We start from the raw sequence: 20,821 nt of genomic DNA on the forward strand, positions 1-20,821 counted from the left end.
AATGTATGTTTAAAACGTTTTACTGGCTTGTTAATCGTTTTTGTGAGGTATTTGGTGATAAAACTTATTAGGGCATGATTTTTACCACATGGCCATTTTTGTTTTCTGCATAGAAACAGTTTCTGAGCTTCCCCACTGTTGTAATATGAGTGGGAGGGGCCTATTTTAGCGCTTTTTTACACAGTAAAAATTCAGTCACAATCTGTCTACTTCATCCTCCATGATCCAGATCGTCTCTAGAGAGCTCAGGGGTCTTCAAAATCCATTTTGAGGGAGGTAATCAGTCACAGTAGTCCTGTGACAGTGTATTTGACTGTGAGAAAAACGTTAATTATATAATTGTTATCCGTTTTTGGGTACTAAGGGGTTAATCATCCATTTGCTGGTGGGTGCAATCCTTTGCTAACTTAATACATTTACTGTGAAAATTTGGTTGCTATAACTATTTTTGATCATTGTTATTTCAACTGTGTTAGTTTTTCTGTGCTTCTTAAAGGCACAGTAACGTTTTTTATATTGCTTGTAAATTAATTTTGAAAAGTATTTCCAAGTTGTTAGTCTCATTGCTAGTTTGTTTAAACATGTCTGACTCAGATGAATCTCTTTGTTCACTATGTTTAAAGGCCAATGTGGAGCCCAATAGAAATTTGTGCACTCAATGTATAGATGTCACTTTAAATAAAAGTCAAACTTTATATGTTAAGAAATTATCACCAGACAACGAGGGGGAAGTTATGCCGACTAACTCTCCTCACGTGTCAGTACCTTCGCCTCCCGCTCAGGAGGTGCGTGATATTGTGGCGCCAAGTACATCAGGGCGGCCCATACAAATCACTTTGCAAGACATGGCTACTGTTATGACAGAAGTACTGTCTAAATTGCCAGAATTAAGAGGTAAGCGCGATCACTCTGGAGTTAGAACAGAGCGCGCTGATAATGGTAGAGCCATGTCTGATACTGCGTCACAATTTGCAGAACATGAGGACGGAGATCTTCATTCTGTGGGTGACGGGTCTGATCCGGGTAAACTGGATTCAGAGATTTCAAATTTTAAATTTAAGCTTGAGAACCTCCGCGTATTGCTAGGGGAGGTATTAGCGGCTCTGAATGATTGTAACACGGTTGCAATTCCAGAGAAAGTATGTAGGCTGGATAAATATTTTGCGGTACCGGTGTGTACTGACGTTTTTCCTATACCTAAAAGGCTTACAGAAATTGTTAACAAGGAGTGGGGTAGACCCGGTGTGCCCTTTTCACCACCTCCTATATTTAGAAAAATGTTTCCAATAGACGCCACCACACGGGACTTATGGCAGACGGTCCCTAAGGTGGAGGGAGCAGTTTCTACTTTGGCTAAGCGCACCACTATCCCGGTGGAGGATAGCTGTGCTTTTTCAGATCCAATGGATAAAAAGTTAGAGGGTTACCTTAAGAAAATGTTTGTTCAACAAGGTTTTATATTACAACCCCTTGCATGTATTGCGCCTGTTACTGCTGCGGCGGCATTCTGGTTTGAGTCTCTGGAAGAGACCATTCGCACAGCTCCATTGGATGAAATTATGAACAAGCTTAAAACCCTTAAGCTAGCTAACTCATTTGTTTCTGATGCCGTCGTACACTTAACCAAACTTACGGCTAAGAACTCCGGATTCGCCATTCAAGCGCGCAGAGCGCTGTGGCTTAAATCCTGGTCAGCTGACGTGACTTCTAAATCCAAATTGCTTAATATTCCTTTCAAAGGGCAGACCTTATTCGGGCCCGGCTTGAAAGAAATTATTGCTGACATTACGGGAGGTAAGGGCCATGCTCTACCTCAGGACAGGGCCAAATCAAAGGCCAAACAGTCTAATTTTCGTGCCTTTCGTAACTTCAAGGCAGGAGCAGCATCAACTTCCTCCGCTCCAAAACAGGAAGGAGCTGTTGCTCGTTACAGGCAGGGCTGGAAAGTTAACCAGTCCTGGAACAGGGGCAAGCAGGCCAAGAAACCTGCTGCTGCCCCCAAGACAGCATGAAGAGAGGGCCCCCTATCCGGAAACGGATCTAGTGGGGGGCAGACTTTCTCTCTTCACCCAGGCTTGGGCAAGAGATGTCCAGGATCCCTGGGCGTTGGAGATCATATCTCAGCGATATCTCCTGGACTTCAAAACTTCTCCTCCACGGGGGAGATTTCATCTTTCAAGGTTATCAGCAAACCAAACAAAGAAAGAGGCGTTTCTACGCTGTGTACAAGACCTCTTACTAATGGGAGTAATCCACCCAGTTCCGCGGACGGAACACGGGCAGGGATTCTATTCAAATCTATTTGTGGTTCCCAAAAAAGAGGGAACCTTCAGACCAATCTTGGACTTAAAAATCCTAAACAAATTTCTAAGAGTTCCATCATTCAAAATGGAAACTATTCGAACCATCCTTCCCATGATCCAAGAGGGTCAGTACATGACCACGGTGGACTTAAAGGATGCCTACCTTCACATACCGATTCACAAGGACCATTACCGGTATCTGAGATTTGCCTTCCTAGACAGGCATTACCAGTTTGTAGCTCTTCCCTTCGGATTAGCTACGGCCCCAAGAATCTTTACAAAAATTCTAGGATCACTTCTGGCGGTACTAAGACCGCGAGGCATAGCGGTGACTCCGTACCTAGACGACATTCTGATACAAGCGTCAAGTTTTCAAACTGCCAAGTCTCATACAGAGATAGTTCTGGCATTTCTGAGGTCGCATGGGTGGAAGGTGAACGTGGAAAAGAGTTCTCTATTACCACTTATAAGAGTTCCCTTTCTAGGGACTCTTATAGATTCTGTAGAGATGAAAATTTACCTGACAGAGGCCAGGTTATTAAAACTTCAAAATGCTTGCCGTGTCCTTCACTCCATTCCACACCCGTCAGTAGCTCAGTGCATGGAAGTAATTGGCTTAATGGTAGCGGCAATGGACATAGTACCATTTGCGCGCCTGCATCTCAGACCGCTGCAATTGTGCATGCTAGGTCAGTGGAACGGGGATTACTCAGATTTGTCCCCCCTACTAAATCTGGATCAAAAGACCAGAGATTCTCTTCTATGGTGGCTCTCTCGGCCACATCTGTCCAAGGGGATGACCTTTCGCAGGCCAGATTGGACGATTGTAACAACAGATGCCAGCCTTCTAGGCTGGGGAGCAGTCTGGAATTCCCTGAAAGCTCAGGGATTATGGACTCAGGAGGAGAAACTCCTCCCAATAAATATTCTGGAGTTAAGAGCAATATTCAATGCTCTCCTAGCTTGGCCTCAGTTAGCAACTCTGAGGTTTATCATATTTCAGTCGGACAACATCACGACTGTGGCTTACATCAACCATCAAGGGGGAACCAGAAGTTCCCTAGCGATGTTGGAAGTCTCAAAGATAATTCGCTGGGCAGAGTCTCACTCTTGCCACCTGTCAGCGATCTACATCCCAGGCGTGGAGAACTGGGAGGCGGATTTTCTAAGTCGCCAGACTTTTCATCCGGGAGAGTGAGAGCTCCATCCGGAGGTCTTTGCTCAACTGATTCGTCGTTGGGGCAAACCAGATCTGGATCTCATGGCGTCTCGTCAGAACGCCAAGCTTCCTTGTTACGGATCCAGGTCCAGGGACCCGGGAGCGGTGCTGATAGATGCTCTGACAGCCCCTTGGGTCTTCAACATGGCTTATGTGTTTCCACCATTCCCAATGCTTCCTCGTTTGATTGCCAAGATCAAACAGGAGAGAGCTTCGGTGATTCTGATAGCGCCTGCGTGGCCACGCAGGACCTGGTATGCAGACCTAGTGGACATGTCGTCCTGTCCACCGTGGTCTCTGCCTCTGAGACAGGACCTTCTAATTCAGGGTCCTTTCAAACATCCAAATCTAATTTCTCTGAGGCTGACTGCATGGAGATTGAACGCTTGATTCTATCAAAGCGTGGTTTCTCGGAGTCAGTTATTGATACCTTAATACAGGCTAGGAAGCCTGTTACCAGAAAAATTTACCATAAAATATGGCGTAAATATTTACGTTGGTGCGAATCCAAGAGTTACTCATGGAGTAAGGTTAGGATTCCTAGGATATTGTCCTTTCTACAAGAGGGTTTAGAAAAGGGCTTATCTACTAGTTCGTTAAAGGGACAGATTTCTGCTCTGTCTATTCTTCTACACAGACGTTCAGGCTTTCTGTCAGGCTTTAACTAGGATTAAGCCTGTGTTTAAGTCTGTTGCTCCGCCGTGGAGCTTAAACTTAGTTCTTAATGTTCTTCAAGGCGTTCCTTTTGAACCCCTTCATTCCATTGATATCAAGTTGTTATCTTGGAAAGTTCTGTTTTTGATGGCTATTTCCTTGGCTCGAAGAGTCTCTGAGTTATCTGCCTTACATTGTGATTCTCCTTATCTGATTTTTCATTCAGACAAGGTAGTCCTGCGTACTAAACCTGGGTTCTTACCTAAGGTAGTTACTAACAGGAATATCAATCAAGAGATTGTTGTTCCATCTCTGTGTCCTAACCCTTCTTCAAAGAAGGAACGACTTTTGCATAATCTGGACGTGGTCCGTGCCCTGAAATTCTATTTGCAGGCAACTAAGGATTTTCGTCAAACTTCTTCCCTGTTTGTCGTTTACTCTGGACAGAGGAGAGGTCAAAAGGCTTCGGCTACCTCTCTCTCTTTTTGGCTTCGTAGCATAATACGCTTAGCCTATGAGACTGCTGGACAGCAGCCTCCTGAAAGGATTACAGCTCATTCTACTAGAGCTGTGGCTTCCACCTGGGCCTTTAAAAATGAGGCCTCTGTTGAACAGATTTGCAAGGCTGCGACTTGGTCTACGCTTCACACTTTTTCAAAATTTTACAAATTTGACACTTTTGCTTCGTTGGAGGCTATTTTTGGGAGAAAGGTACTTCAGGCAGTGGTTCCTTCTGTTTAATGTTCCTGCCTTGTCCCTCCCTTCATCCGTGTACTTTAGCTTTGGTATTGGTATTCCATAAGTAATGGATGACCCGTGGACTGACTACACTTAACAGGAGAAAACATAATTTATGCTTACCTGATAAATTCCTTTCTCCTGTAGTGTAGTCAGTCCACGGCCCGCCCTGTTTTTACGGCAGGTCTAAATTTTAATTAAACTCCAGTCACCACTGTACCCTATGGTTCCTCCTTTCTCGTCTGCTTTGGTCGAATGACTGAGTATGATAGGTGAGGGGAGGAGCTATATAGCAAGCTCTGCTGGGTAATTCTCTTGCAGTTTCCTGTTAGGAAGAGAAATATTCCATAAGTAATGGATGACCCGTGGACTGACTACACTACAGGAGAAAGGAATTTATCAGGTAAGCATAAATTATGTTTTTTCTGCTTAGGCCAGTGTTTACAATTGCATTTGTCTTTTTAAATACACAGGTTTCTAATTTCCGTAACCAATCTGGTTTGTTGGCAATTATATGTTCAATATTTGGATTCTTTGGATTTTCTGTTTACCCAATTGCTATGGAGCTTGCAGTGGAATGTTCCTACCCTATAGGAGAGGGGACCTCGACAGGCTTGGCATTTATCTCTGGGTAAGTGAAAATATATATATATATTCCAGGTGCAAAAATGTTAGCTTCTCCCAAGAAGCTTTTATGTGGATTATCCCTTGGTTGTGTTTTTTTGTGGGTTTTTTTTGCTAAGTATATCTTCTAAAACACAGGACTTTAAATCTGGATGGCCGAATTATTATGTTTCTACCTATTGTGATAGAGGGCCGATGATCTAAACTTCGCCAGATCAGATGTGGTTTTTCTTGCCGACTATTGCAGGGGTTGCTCTGGTGGAATTATTGTTAAAGGACCAGTCAATACAGTATATTTGCATAATCAACAAATGCATGATAAGAAGACAATGCAATAGCACTTAGTCTGAACTTCAAATGACTAGTAGATTTTTAAAAATAAATTGTAAAGTTATGTCTATTTCCACTCCCCCTGTATCATGTGACAGCCATCAGCCAATCACAAATGCATATTCGTATATGCTGTGAATTCTTGCACATGCTCAGTAGGAGCTGGCAACTTAAAAAGTGTAAATATAAAAAGACTGTGCACGTTTAGTTAATGGAAGTAAATTGGAAAGTTGTTTTAAATTGCATGCTGTATCTGAATCATGAAGTTTAATTTTGACTTGAGTGTCCCTTTAAAAAGGGTCAGTGCCTGTAAGTGGCGAGATGTCTCTTATTGAAAGTAATGGGGCTCGCTGGAAAGGGACATTTTGCACTGTGGAGCAAAGTTAGCAGTGAGCATGGGCGCACTTAAAAATGTAAATCCTGCAGCCAATATAAATCACATTACGCTGCTTTCTACGTATAAAATCTTACAATCTCCTATATTTTTGTGTTTTTCTATTTGGGTTATAAATATGTTTAGTGTTTTGAGAAAAGCTCGCCAACATTTATTTTGTGAGGAAAAAAAACCCTGTGAGATCTGTAGTGCAGAAATCTTTACAGAATTACACTGGTATTAGAGAGATAATTTCATACACGCCCATGTTTTTTTTACACATCTAGTGTACGATGTGCATATTTAACGTGATTTTTATTCCTGTGTAATTTACATTAAAATATTATGTTTTTGATCAAATACTATTTTTACTTATGGGGAAAAAGAACCTGGCCACCAGGAGGAGGCAAAGACCCATCATCCAAAGGCATAAGTACTCCTCCCACTTCCCCTATCCCCCAGTCATGCTTTGCCTTTCGTCCAAGGAGGTTGGCTTAGATGTGTCAGACGTTTTCTTTTTCATATGTCTCTTATGGAGGGTGCTACCCTTCGACATGGGACGGGAGTTTTAAGTAGTCCTGTCAGTCTCTCGTGGAGGGTCTAGGCGAAAGTGAGAGTCCGCAGATGCAGTGGGAACTTCCCCTGCGACACCATCCTGACTCGTTGCAGCACTTGGCGTTGCCGAACTTTGTTTCGCTACATGCTGTTTTCTCTCAAGTCCATGACGGAGGCGATACTACTATTCGTCACACTTGAAGGGCCGTGTTCCTGTTCCACGGCGTAGATTCCGGTAAGATAGTTTCATTTTATTCCGTTATCTGTAATGTGATTATTATGATAGTTAAGTATGGGCCTCGCTGAGGCACCTTCTGCTCCGATCTGGGAATCATGGGATAATTCCTCCTTAGGGGGGGTTTGTGAACGGGGAAGGGTTTTTGTTGATCATGTTTCTTATGTGATTCAACCTGCTGTGTATATGCATAGGGGCTCTGTGGTCCAGACATATGCCTATGTGGCACATATTGGCTTGTTCTCGGTTGTGGTTTACACAACCTAGAACTATGGTTATGTTTATGCCTATTTTATTCAGACTTGCTTAACTTTTTCTGTGGGCCTAGTTTTGCTGCCCTTTAGTGGCACGCTTTTTGGGATTTTGCGTGACTCTGGTGACCGGGCGTGTTTTTACGCTTGGGTGAGTCTTCTTCCCCTAACGCATTCCTGACTGTGTGGCGACGGAGGAAAGAGTCTGCTCTGCTGAGGACTGGTCTTAGGAGGCTTCTCAGCCATTGTGGGTGTCAGGTGCCAGTCATTTTTCTTTCCCAATCTCTGTTTATCTTGTGCAGTCTTAAGCCATGGAGGTTTCCAATGCCGGGATTATATTTATATCCGATTCTGAGTCGTCCTCGAATGAGGATTGTAATTCGGAGTCATCCTCGGATGAGGACCGTAATTTGGCCCTGTTATCGCAAGTCTGCCAATCTTGTCTCTCGTGCCTGGATAGTTTGCCGGGTCCCTCTGGCTTGGGGGACCCTGGGCCTTCCGAGCCATCAGCCTCTGGTGGCTCTGCTCCTCAGGAGGAGCCTTCCCAATCGCATACTCCTTTTACTTTTGAGGTTCCCAATGTTAATGTCCCCTCCGCGCAGGGTGGATTGTTTCCCCCAGAGATAGCGGGACATCTTCGATTTAATATTTTAATGGCGCTGTATCACTTGCAGGACCCTGTAGTCTCCTTGCAGTTATGTGCCTGCCTGCCTATTCTGGATGTTCAGACCGTGAACGGGACTATAATTTTCCCCCTGGGGGTGGTTGTCCCCCCTTGTTGTTCTTTGGGTTATAGGATTGTGTGGCTGCATGTCCTATTACGAGTTTTTGACTTATTGGGTGATCCTTTCCTTTATGGTTCGAGGACTTCTCAGTTCTCGCAAGGTTTTTTGAGATAGGCTAGTGGGGATGTGTCTCTCACCCCGGTCGGTCTGCTGTGAGCTTTCCCAGTCTTTTTTTCTGGAGGTTACGGTTTCTGTTTGGAAGGTCCTGCGGAGACATAGTTCCTTCTGGGCGGATGCCTGCGAGTGCCCTTGTTTTTCTCCTATCTGGTCCTGTTTAATTTTCTTTCTGTTTTCCCTATGGGAATTTTGGGATTGCTTGATTTAAGTTCCTCTATGGAAGTTGTTCCTGGATATCTTCCAATGTTTTGTGTGTGACCTGTTACTTGTTAGTGACGCACGTTGCGCCTGGCTGGTCCGGCGGGACCTACTTATTCACGTGTTCAGTTATTTGTTTTTTATACACATTTTTTTTTTTTTTTAAATTAAACGCTATTCTTCTGGACCTCCAGGTCTGGATGTCGGAAACGCTTGGGCTGGCCCGTGTCAGTCCGCACACCAATGTCGGGACCGGTGGTACACCACCGCATCCTTTCGCATCCCTGATACGAGGGGTGTGGTCCTTACCGTGTGAAGCGGTTCTGCCCTTTTGAGCTACTGTTGATGGTTCTCCTAGAGTCTTTGCCATCGCGTAGTTTAGGCTGTCGTGCGGAGGTGGACAATGTCCTCTACCTCCGCCCCTTGGAGCTTTTTGAGCTCTGCTGGGATTTCAGATTGGCTTCTCCGGTATTGTCACTGGTGCCCTGGTCGTCTTTTTTTTGCCCCTTGGGGGTTTGGGCCCTTGGGGTCTCCATTCTTGGAGTCCTGTGCCTTGGGGCTACTGATTAGGTGTCTTTTCCCTAATGGTCTCGTGCTGCGGGTGTTTTTCGCAGTATCTCTTGTGTCCTTCTTGGATTTTGATCGAGGTTCTTTTTCCTCGTTGAGATTGCCTGCCAGCTGGTCCGACTTGAGACGTGTTGCCTTGGGTGCTGACTTATGGAAGTCTGGTTTCCTCTTTATGATTCCGTCCTGGATCTCAGGGGAGAGTCTAGGGTTCTGGCAGTCTAGCTCTTTATCCTATCTGTATGTCCCTTTTATGCCCCTGGAAGTTGGGGTTGGGTCAGGATGGGTCCTATTGTCTCCCTTTTAGGGAGTCTGGGGTATTTTCGGTTTGATACCCTTGTGGAGGATGGGCTCTTGGCCTTTTTGTTAAGGGGTTAACTTTTCCTCTTCCTCTTTCATGTCTAGAACTAGCTCTAGCTCAGTTTGACCCTTTGTCTCTGCCTTCCGCAGACTTTGTCACGGCGTATGGGGTGGGCTTGTTGGTCGCCTTGCTGCTTGGGTTAAGGGGGTTTGAGCGGTTGCTCTCAGTCTTGGCCCTTTTGTTGGGTTCTGGGAGGTCTGTATTCCTTTCTGTCCTAGGATCTGCGCTGGTCACTCAACTCTTTTGGCGTTCTGTGCCTGTACAATCATTTGTAGAATGGTTGGGTGTCCTGGGCACATGTGCTCACTGTCTCGCACTTTTCTGAGGGATTCTTGTTTCTCTTGGATTAGCTTTGCTGTCTAGTAAGCGGAAGGCTTGCTGTTGGGAAACAGCTGCAGGTATTTACCTTGTCTGCTGGCAAGATATTGAGCCTAGGTGTCCTAGTGACTAGTTTGTCTGTCTAGCAAGCTGCAGTTCTTGAATTTGTACACAGCTGCGATTACTTGCTATTTTATCTCTGATGTAGGTGGGTTTGCCCTTAGGGATTGTGTCCTCAGGTCTCTGGGGTTTTTTCCAGGGTCTGGTCGTTTTCCTCAAGCGTGCCTAATGGTCCTTCCCTTCCATTGTGCAGGGGGTGGGGTTCTGTTGGTCAGTTATTTGGCCTACGGTTAGCTTTGCTACCCAGCTTGCGGAAGGTTGCTGTTGTTGAAATTGCACGCGTGTGCAATTTCTGTCCGAGGACTGGATTCTGATTTGATGATGATTTGAAGAAGAAGGCAGCTACATAACGGTGGGGGGAGTCCGGCTGCCATATTTACCCGGTATTACACAAGTTACCGAAAGTGATTACTACAGAAGCAAGGCGGCATGGCAGGAGGGATATACTGCAGGCGGATCTTCGGTTCTTATATTTCTAGCGCAAATAATGTTAAGGGAAGTGTTGAATGTCCCTTTAAGGTTGTTTAGTGCTGATTCAGCTTTAATAAATTATTATTAATTATCTAACAGATATTTAAACAAACAGATATATATTACTTTCAAATCTCCATCTAATGAATACATATAAAAATATATAAATTATATATCTAATATATAAATATATAAATAAATAGTTATTAATTTTTTTTTATAAATATATATATATATATATATATATATACACACACACAATAATATATACACCTAAACTACCTGGTATGTACACTGCTATTGTAAAGAATACTTATGCTCTCATGACTGTAGATACAAAACTGATAATCCACCTTAAAAGAAAAAATGACTACAGTCAAAGTAAAGGGAGGGGGTGGAGGTAAACAGGAGTTCACAGAAAACTAGATAACAGTATTAACAATTTTCAGATCTATTTTACAGGAAAAAGCAGCAATAATGTTATACTTTCATTTATGAAACGTTTTATACATTGTTAAAATGTTTAGTTTAATGGTCCTTTAACCCCTTTGCTACTGGGAATTTCAGAGATAAACTTTTTTTTTTAGCATTCTTACTATCACTCTGTTTAAACAGAAATAGAGCCTTTTTTATTTACCTATGAAAACTATGCATATTTCTCTTGTTAAGTGTATCCAGTCCACGGATCATCCATTACTTATGGGATATTCTCCTTCCCAACAGGAAGTTGCAAGAGGATCACCCACAGCAGAGCTGCTATATAGCTCCTCCCCTAACTGCCATATCCAGTCATTCTCTTGCAAGCCTCAACCAAGATGGAGGTCGTAAGAGGAGTGTGGTGTTTTATACTTAGTTTATTTCTTCAATCAAAAGTTTATTTTTAAATGGTACCGGAGTGTGCTGTTTATCTCAGGCAGTATTTAGAAGAAGAATCTGCCTGCATTTTCTATGATCTTAGCAGAAGTAACTAAGATCCATGGCTGTTCTCACATATTCTGAGGAGTGAGGTAACTTCAGAGAGGGAATGGCGTGCAGGTTTTCCTGCAATAAGGTATGTGCAGTTAATATTTTTCTAGGGATGGAATTTGCTAGAAAATGCTGCTTATACCGGATTAATGTAAGTAAAGCCTTAAATGCAGTGATAGCTACTGGTATCAGGCTTATTAATAGAGATGCATACTCTTATAAAAATGTAATATAAAACGTTTGCTGGCATGTTAATCGTTTTTATATATGTTTGGTGACAAAACTTATTGGGGCCTAGTTTTTTTCCACATGGCTGGTTTGATTTCTGCCTAGAGACAGTTTTCTGAAGCTTTCCACTGTTGCAATATGAGTGGGAAGGGCCTATTTTAGTGCTTTTCTGTGCAGATAAAAATGCTGACAGAGACATTCAGCTTCCCTCTGCATGATACAGGACATCTCTGAAGGGCTCAAAAGGCTTCAAAGTCGTGTTTGAGGAGGGTAACAATAACAGTAGACTGTGGCAGTTGTTGTGACTGTGTTTAAAAAAACGTTTTTGTCATTTATTATTCTGTTTTTGTTATTAAGGGGTTAATCATCCATTTGCAAGTGGGTGCAATGCTCTGCTGACTTGTTACATACACTGTAAAAATTTTGTTAGTGTAACTGCCTTTTTTCACTGTTATTTCAAATTTTGTCAAAATTTGTTTCTCTTAAAGGCACAGTAACGTTTTTTATATTGCTTGTTAACTTGCTTTAAAGTGTTTTCCAAGCTTGCTAGTCTCATTGCTAGTCTGTACAAACATGTCTGAAACAGAGGATACTTGTTCATTATGTTTAAAAGCCATGGTGGAGCCCCATAGGAGAATGTGTACTAAATGTATTGATTTCACCTTAAACAGTAAAGATCAGTCTTTATCTATAAAAGAATTGTCACCAGAGGGGTCTGTCGAGGGGGAAGTTATGCCGACTAACTCTCCCCACGTGTCGGACCCTTCGCCTCCCGCTCAAGGGACGCACGCTAATATGGCGCCAAGTACATCAGGGACACCCATAGCGATTACTTTGCAGGACATGGCTGCAATCATGAATAATACCCTGTCAGAGGTATTATCCAGATTGCCTGAATTGAGAGGCAAGCGCGATAGCTCTGGGGTTATATGAGATACAGAGCGCGTAGATGCTGTAAGAGCCATGTCTGATACTGCGTCACAATATGCAGAACCTGAGGACGGAGAGCTTCAGTCTGTGGGTGACGTCTCTGATTCGGGGAGACCTGATTCATAGATTTCTAATTTTAAATTTAAGCTTGAGAACCTCTGTGTATTGCTTGGGGAGGTATTAGCTGCTCTGAATGACTGTGACACAATTGCAGTGCCAGAGAAATTGTGTAGGCTGGATAAATACTATGCAGTGCCGGTGAGTACTGATGTTTTTCCAATACCTAAAAGGCTTACAGAAATTATTAGTAAGGAGTGGGATAGGCCCGGTGTGCCCTTTTCCCCACCTCCTATATTTAGAAAAATGTTCCCAATAGATGCCACTACACGGGACTTATGGCAGACTGTCCCTAAGGTGGAGGGAGCAGTTTCTACTTTAGCAAAGCGTACCACTATCCCGGTTGAGGACAGTTGCTTTTTCAGATCCAATGGATAAAAAATTAGAGGGTTACCTTAAGAAAATGTTTATTCAACAAGGTTTTATTTTACAGCCCCTTGCATGCATTGCGCCTGTCACTGCTGCAGCGGCATTCTGGTTTGAGGCCCTGGAAGAGGCCATCCATACAGCTCCATTGATTGAAATTGTTGACAAGCTTAGAACTCTTAAGCTAGCTAACTCATTTGTTTCTGATGCCATTGTTCATTTGACTAAACTAACGGCTAAGAATTCCGGATTCGCCATCCAGGCGCGTAGGGCGCTATGGCTCAAATCCTGGTCAGCTGATGTGACTTCAAAGTCTAAATTACTCAACATTCCTTTCAAGGGGCAGACCTTATTCGGGCCTGGTTTGAAAGAAATTATTGCTGACATTACTGGAGGTAAGGGTCATACCCTTCCTCAGGACAGGGCCAAATCAAAGGCCAAACAGTCTAATTTTCGTGCCTTTCGAAATTCCAAGGCAGGTGCAGCATCAACTTCCTCCGCTTCAAGACAAGAGGGAACTTTTGCTCAATCGAAGCAGGCCTGGAAACCTAACCAGTCCTGGAAAAAAAGGCAAGCAGGCCAGAAAGCCTGCTGCTGCCTCTAAGACAGCATGAAGGAACGGCCCCCTATCCGGCGACGGATCTAGTAGGGGGCAGACTTTTTCTCTTCGCCCAGGCGTGGGCAAGAGATGTTCAGGATCCCTGGGCGTTGGAGATCATATCTCAGGGATATCTTCTGGACTTCAAAGCTTCCCCTCCACAAGGGAGATTTCATCTTTCAAGGTTATCTGCAAATCAGATAAAGAAAGAGGCATTCGTACGCTGTGTGCAAGACCTCCTAGTAATGGGAGTGATCCATCCAGTTCAGCGGACGGAACAAGGACAGGGTTTTTATTCAAATCTGTTTGTGGTTCCCAAAAAAGAGGGAACCTTCAGACCAATTTTGGATCTAAAGATCTTAAACAAATTCCTCAGAGTTCCATCTTTCAAAATGAAAATTATTCGGACCATCCTACCCATGATCCTAGAGGGTCAGTACATGACCACAGTGGACTTAAAGGATGCCTACCTTCACATACCGATTCACAAAGATCATCATCGGTTCCTAAGGTTTGCCTTTCTAGACAGGCATTACCAATTTGTAGCTCTTCCCTTCGGGTTGGCTACAGCCCCGAGAATCTTTACGAAGGTTCTGGGCTCACTTCTGGCGGTTCTAAGACCGCGAGGCATAGCGGTGGCTCCGTATCTAGACGACATCCTGATACAGGCGTCAAGCTTTTAAATTGCCAAGTCTCATACAGAGATAGTTCTGGCATTTCTGAGATCGCACGGGTGGAAAGTGAACGAGGAAAAGAGTTCTCTATCCCCACTCACAAGAGTCTCCTTCTTAGGGACTCTTATAGATTCTGTAGAGATTAAAATTTACCTGACGGAGTCCAGGTTATCAAAGCTTCTAAATGCTTGCCTTATTCATTCCATTCCGCGCCCTTCGGTGGCTCAGTGTATAGAGGTGATCGGCTTAATGGTAGCGGCAATGGACATAGTGCCATTTGCGCGCCTACATCTCAGACCGCTGCAATTATGCATGCTAAGTCAGTGGAATGGGGATTACACAGATTTGTCCCCTCTGCTAAATCTGGATCAAGAGACCAGAGATTCTCTTCTCTGGTGGTTGTCTCGGGTCCACCTGTCCGAGGGTATGACCTTTCGCATTCCAGATTGGACAATTGTAACAACAGATGCCAGCCTTCTAGGTTGGGGTGCAGTCTGGAACTCCCTGAAGGCACAGGGATCGTGGACTCAGGAGGAGAAACTCCTTCCGATAAATATTCTGGAGTTAAGAGCAATATTCAATGCTCTTCTGGCTTGGCCTCAGTTAGCAACACTGAGGTTCATCAGATTTCAGTCGGACAATATCACGACTGTGGCTTACATCAACCATCAAGGGGGAACCAGGAGTTCCCTAGCGATGTTATAAGTCTCAAAAATAATTCGCTGGGCAGAGACTCACTCTTGCCACCTGTCAGCAATCCATATCCCAGGCGTGGAGAATTGGGAGGCGGATTTTCTAAGTCGTCAGACTTTTCACCCGGGGGAGTAGGAACTCCATCCGGAGGTGTTTGCTCAGTTGATTCATTGTTGGGGCAAACCAGAGTTGGATCTCATGGCGTCTCGCCAGAACGCCAAGCTTCCTTGTTACGGATCCAGGTCCAGGGACCCAGAAGCGACGCTGATAGATGCTCTAGCAGCGCCTTGGTTCTTCAACCTGGCTTAGGTGTTTCCACCGTTTCCTCTGCTCCCTCGACTGATTGCCAAAATCAAACAGGAGAGAGCATCTGTGATTCTAATAGCGCCTGCGTGGCCACGCAGGACCTGGTATGCAGACCTAGTGGGCATGTCATCCTTTCCACCATGGACTCTGCCTCTAAGACAGGACCTTCTAATACAAGGTCCTTTCAATCATCCAAATCTAATTTCTCTGAGACTGACTGCATGGAGATTGAACGCTTGATTCTATCAAAGGGTGGCTTCTCCGAGTCAGTCATTGATACCTTAATACAGGCACGAAAGCCTGTTACCAGGAAAATCTATCACAAGATATGGCATACATATCTTTACTGGTCTGAATCCAAGAATTACTCATGGAGTAAGGTTAGGATTCCTAGGATATTGTCCTTTCTCCAAGAGGGTTTGGACAAAGGATTATCAGCTAGTTCCTTAAAGGGACAGATTTCTGCTCTGTCTATTCTTTTGCACAAGCGTCTGGCAGAAGTTCCAGACGTCCAGGCATTTTGTCAGGCTTTGGTTAGAATTAAGCCTGTGTTTAAACCTGTTGCTCCCCATGGAGCTTAAACTTGGTTCTTAAAGTTCTTCAAGGAGTTCCGTTTGAACCCCTTCATTCCATTGATATTAAGCTTTTATCTTGGAAAGTTCTGTTTTTGATGGCTATTTCCTCTGCTCGGAGAGTCTCTGAGCTATCTGCCTTACAATGTGATTCTCCTTATCTGATTTTTCATGCAGATAAGGTAGTTCTGCGTACCAAACCTGGGTTTTTACCTAAGGTGGTTTCTAACAAGAATATCAATCAAGAGATTGTTGTTCCATCATTGTGTCCTAATCCTTCTTCAAAGAAGGAACGTCTTTTACATAATCTGGACGTAGTCCGTGCCTTGAAGTTTTACTTACAAGCTACTAAAGATTTTCGTCAAACATCTTCCCTGTTTGTCGTTTATTCTGGAAAGAGGAGAGGTCAAACAGCTTCGGCAACCTCTTTCCTTTTGGCTTCGGAGTATTATACACCTAGTGTATGAGACTGCTGGACAGCAGCCCCCTGAAAGGATTACAGCTCATTCTACTAGAGCTGTGGCTTCCACCTGGGCCTTTAAAAATGAGGCCTCTGTTGAACAGATTTGCAAGGCCGCGACTTGGTCTTCGCTTCACACTTTTTCAAAATTTTACAAATTTGATACTTTTGCTTCTTTGGAGGCTGTTTTTGGGAGAAAGGTTCTTCAGGTTGCTTCAGCTTAATCCCTGCCTTGTCCCTCCCATCATCCGTGTACTTTAGCTTTGGTATTGGTATCCCATAAGTAATGGATGATCCGTGGACTGGATACACTTAACAAGAGAAAACATAATTTATGCTTACCTGATAAATGTATTTCTCTTGTAGTGTATCCAGTCCACGGCCCGCCCTGTCATTTTAAGGCAGGTCTAAAATTTAATTAAACTACAGTCACCACTGCACCCTATGGTTTCTCCTTTCTCTGTTTGTTTTGGTCGAATGACTGGATATGGCAGTTAGGGGAGGAGCTATATAGCAGCTCTGCTGTGGGTGATCCTCTTGCAACTTCCTGTTTGGAAAGAGAATATCCCATAAGTAATGGATGATCCGTGGACTGGATACACTACAAGAGAAATACATTTATCAGGTAAGCATAAATTATGTTTTTTAAAGTAGATAAACATACTTTGATATAGATTAAATGTAAAGTGACCGCACCAACCAAATGTAAAATGCTCAGGCACGGGATAGAGTCGGTCCTCAACTCAATAATAATAAAAAATAAATAATCGCAGCCAATGAGACTTTGAAAACAAATTATTTATTTGGTTATAACTGTAATGTTATAAAGGCAATGTGTAATATATCAGTCTCAGGAGAGATAAGAGACCCGCTTGCTCACATCCACACAAACCCCATCCACCAGACACATCCGTACCACATACAGGATGAATAAACCTGTATACGAAAAGAAAAACACAACCATGTAAAAAAATATACTGAATAAAGTAATATAATTCCCACCCCTAGGCGTCCCCAGGGAGTGAGAAAGGACAGTACCACCTGAATCACTTAATGATCAAAACACATTTTTAAAGTGGTATTGCAACCACAAACATGATATAAGTCAGCTGTATAGTCCAAAAGTAAGAAACTGGAATCAATTTATTTGTATCCAAGGTAATTTATAAAGTTGCGATGTTATGTCAAGCAACATTCTCCTCTGTATGCTTCCCCATATGAAGTAACCGGTCTTACTCTGAAATCTCAGTAGACTTAATAGCAGTCCGTATAGCTTTAATGTAAAATTATATGTGAAAACCGGTCTCACTCTGGAATAACAATAAACTGTGTATCAGTCCATATTTCTTAAAGACAAACTGAAGACAACTGAAGACTTGGAAAAACTTAATGAATATAAGCTGTTTGCCACACTGTATAATAAATCTCACAATGTCCTGTTGTATTAAGTTGCTTCAAAAGCAGTGCTTGGCGAGGTATACCGCTAATCCAACTTCACACTCTCTATTGAATCTTCACTCACGGAATATTACTAAAACACAGCATATAAGGTCCCCACAGTTATTTCTTATAGCAGGCTTGATGTTGCAACAATCGGTTACAAAATGCCGTAAGTGCCGATAGTACTCTTTTCAATATGAGAGCAGACCAAAGGTGTGATGTTACCTTTCTCAGCAAACGCTGGTATAGCTAATATTACCGTGAGACTAGTCACCGGAGAAATCTTCAGTGTGGAAATGGACCGCATCCCATCTCGCTACCTTCTCCTTCAGCACGCTTGATGTGGTAGGCAAACAGAGTGGCTTCAGCACAGCAGGTAAGATCAGGTGATGGCGTCCTTACTGGTTCCGACGCGCGTTTCGGGGAATACACAAAAAGTGTCCACCAAAGATTCAAACTAAAATAAAATTACTAATACGCTACCCACAGTGTATCCTATATCTCTTTATAACCGTAGGGCGCTATTGTACGTATATGCATATGCCTCCTTATGTGTACAGATTTCTATCATAAAAGTCATGTGTAGGAAAAAAAAGGGCTTATATAAAATAACCAATGACTTTATGAATATAGCTGTAGGGCACTATTATGTATATATGCATATGCCTCCTTAAAGGTAAAAGAAGTCGTATATGAAAAAACCAATGGCTTTATGAGAAAGCATACATCTCTACACATCTTCAGTTAAAGAGACCTGAATAGTATTCAAATGAAATAGAAATGTGAAAAACATCACGGTCCAATTGCACATACAAGAAGCTACCCAGAAACAATTATCTCTTGTGGGTTTGTTAAATCATACGCTACTCTATGTTGCGGATAGATAGAATGTTATAGTTGAAGACAAAACTAATACTACCATCTATATACAAACCCTATTAGACAATGAACCATCATTCAATGTTTGCTAAAAGATGTAATATATGAGTATGTTAAATTATACGCTACTCCATGTTGCGAATAGATAGAATGTTATAGTTGAAGACAAAACTAATACTACCCCTATTAGACAATTAACCATTATTCAATGTTTGCTAGAAAATGTTGTATCATATGGACAGCGGTGAGGTAATCAAAGCCATTGTATCTTTGGTCCACTTGTCAATACAAAGATCCTAAATCCGAACATCTAAAAATATGAAGATTAGGGTAGAGAAAAGGGAGTTCTTCTCATCCTCGATCCATTCATCATCTGAAACCCTCTATACCAGAACGTACAACTGTCTGCATATCCAAATCTACTTGCCACATGCATCTGTTCAGAACAAAACATGAATATCACTTGTTGATGGCAAGGTTTAGATAAAGTTACCCCACGAGATATCTTTATTGAGACCTTTGGGTACCATAGTATCCAATTTTCTAATCCACTGGGCTTCCTTCCTAAAGAGTAATTTCTGTCTATCCCCACCTCTCCGTAGGGGGGGGTACCCCATCAACAATTTGAAATCTTAATTGGCTTTTGTTATGTGCAAATCTAGTAAAATGATGTGCTACCGGTGCATCCTCATCATCTTTGCCTATTGCAGTTTTATGTTGGCGTATCCTATCCCTCACAGTTTGGGTGGTCTCGCCAACATAAGCCAAGCCACACGGACATTTGATGACATAAATTACGTATTTGGAGCTACATGAAAACCTCCCTTTGATGGGTATCCTCTTCCCTGATTGAGGGTGACTGATACAGTCCCCTTGTTGCATTGAATAGCACAAGGCACAATTCATACAGGGAAAGGAGCCTTTCTTGATCACTTCAATCGGTTTCTTCATAGAACCCCAATCAGCACGAATTAATGTGTCTTTAAGATTTCTGTTTCTCCTGAAAGAGAAAAGTGGGGTATCAGAGAACATTTTTCCCACTTGGGCATCGTCTCTCAAAAGGTGCCAATGGTGTAATATTATCCTTTTAAGTTCTCTGCTATGGAACCCAAAGTGGCTAACGAAAGGAACTGAAATTTTTTTTGGGAATAGGCTTTTTTTTGGTTAGAAGACTCGTCCTATCCACAGACTTCACTTTTTCCAAATTATATGTCAATTCGTCCTCATTCCCTGTCCAAATAAAGAAAATATTGTCTATGTACCGATACCAGCCTTGGACATAGTCTATATAGCCTTGATCCAAAAAGATCACTTCTTCCTCAAACTGACCGACAAATAGATTGGCATACGTTGGCGCTACATTCGAGCCCATTGCCGTTCCCTTCTTCTGGACATAAAATGTGTCCTCAAATAGAAAGAAATTCTCATAAAGGATAATTTCAAAAAGATCTCTCATGAATCTCCTTTCATTGGGAGAGTATAGCTTATCTTTATCCAGAAAATAGAAAACGCTGTCAATGCCTAGGTTGTGAGGTATAGATGTGTAAAGACTGGCTATATCCATCGTTACCAATAATCTATCCAGAGGGACCACCTTGGGTGTAATCTTACACAGAAAATCTGTGGTGTCCTGTAAATATGAATCCAGGTAACCCAATAGTGGTCTGATCAATTGATCCAAGAATATAGCAATAGGTTGAAAAATAGATTCGGTTCCTGCCACAATGGGACGGCCAGGGGGATCCACCAGTCTCTTATGTATTTTGGGTAATACATAAAAAACTGGTGTGATCGGATTATCCTTTATCAAAAATTTGGCTTGCTTATTGGTAATAAGATCAGAGGCTACAGCTTCCTCCACTAGCTTAATTACCTTATTCTTAATACGTGATGTAGGATCGACTGTCGCTTTAATATAGTTATCCTGGTCCTGCAATTGTCTTAAAACTTCTTCCTTATATTTAACCTTACTCATGATCACCAAGGCCCCACCCTTATCGGCCGGCTTCAGAATCAAGTCTCTGTGACATTGAATATCCCCCAAGATTTCTATTTCCTTCTTGGTCATATTTGATTTAGCCTTGGTACGAAAATTCCTTCTCATCACCTCAAATTGGACATAGTCTATATAGCCTTGATCCAAAAAGATCACTTCTTCCTCAAACTGACCGACAAATAGATTGGCATACGTTGGCGCTACATTCAAGCCCATTGCCGTTCCCTTCTTCTGGACATAAAATGTGTCCTCAAATAGAAAGAAATTCTCATAAAGGATAATTTCAAAAAGATCTCTCATGAATCTCCTTTCATTGGGAGAGTATAGCTTATCTTTATCCAGAAAATAGAAAACGCTGTCAATGCCTAGGTTGTGAGGTA

The 20,821-nt window shown here is 42.7% G+C and overlaps 1 protein-coding gene across 1 annotated transcript in view; it reads left to right on the top strand.

The window, feature by feature from the left end:
- SLC49A3 (solute carrier family 49 member 3) overlaps window positions 1-20,821 on the top strand; it is a 234,869-nt gene that overhangs the window by 197,647 nt on the left and 16,401 nt on the right. Inside the window, exon 8 of the mRNA XM_053702739.1 lies at window positions 5,388-5,545. Within this exon, the coding sequence (XP_053558714.1) occupies window positions 5,388-5,545 (158 nt within the window). The remainder of the gene's footprint in view (window positions 1-5,387; window positions 5,546-20,821) is intronic.

The sequence above is a fragment of the Bombina bombina genome, chromosome 2 (assembly GCF_027579735.1).
Source record: "Bombina bombina isolate aBomBom1 chromosome 2, aBomBom1.pri, whole genome shotgun sequence".
NCBI classification, from domain to species: Eukaryota; Metazoa; Chordata; class Amphibia; order Anura; family Bombinatoridae; genus Bombina; species Bombina bombina.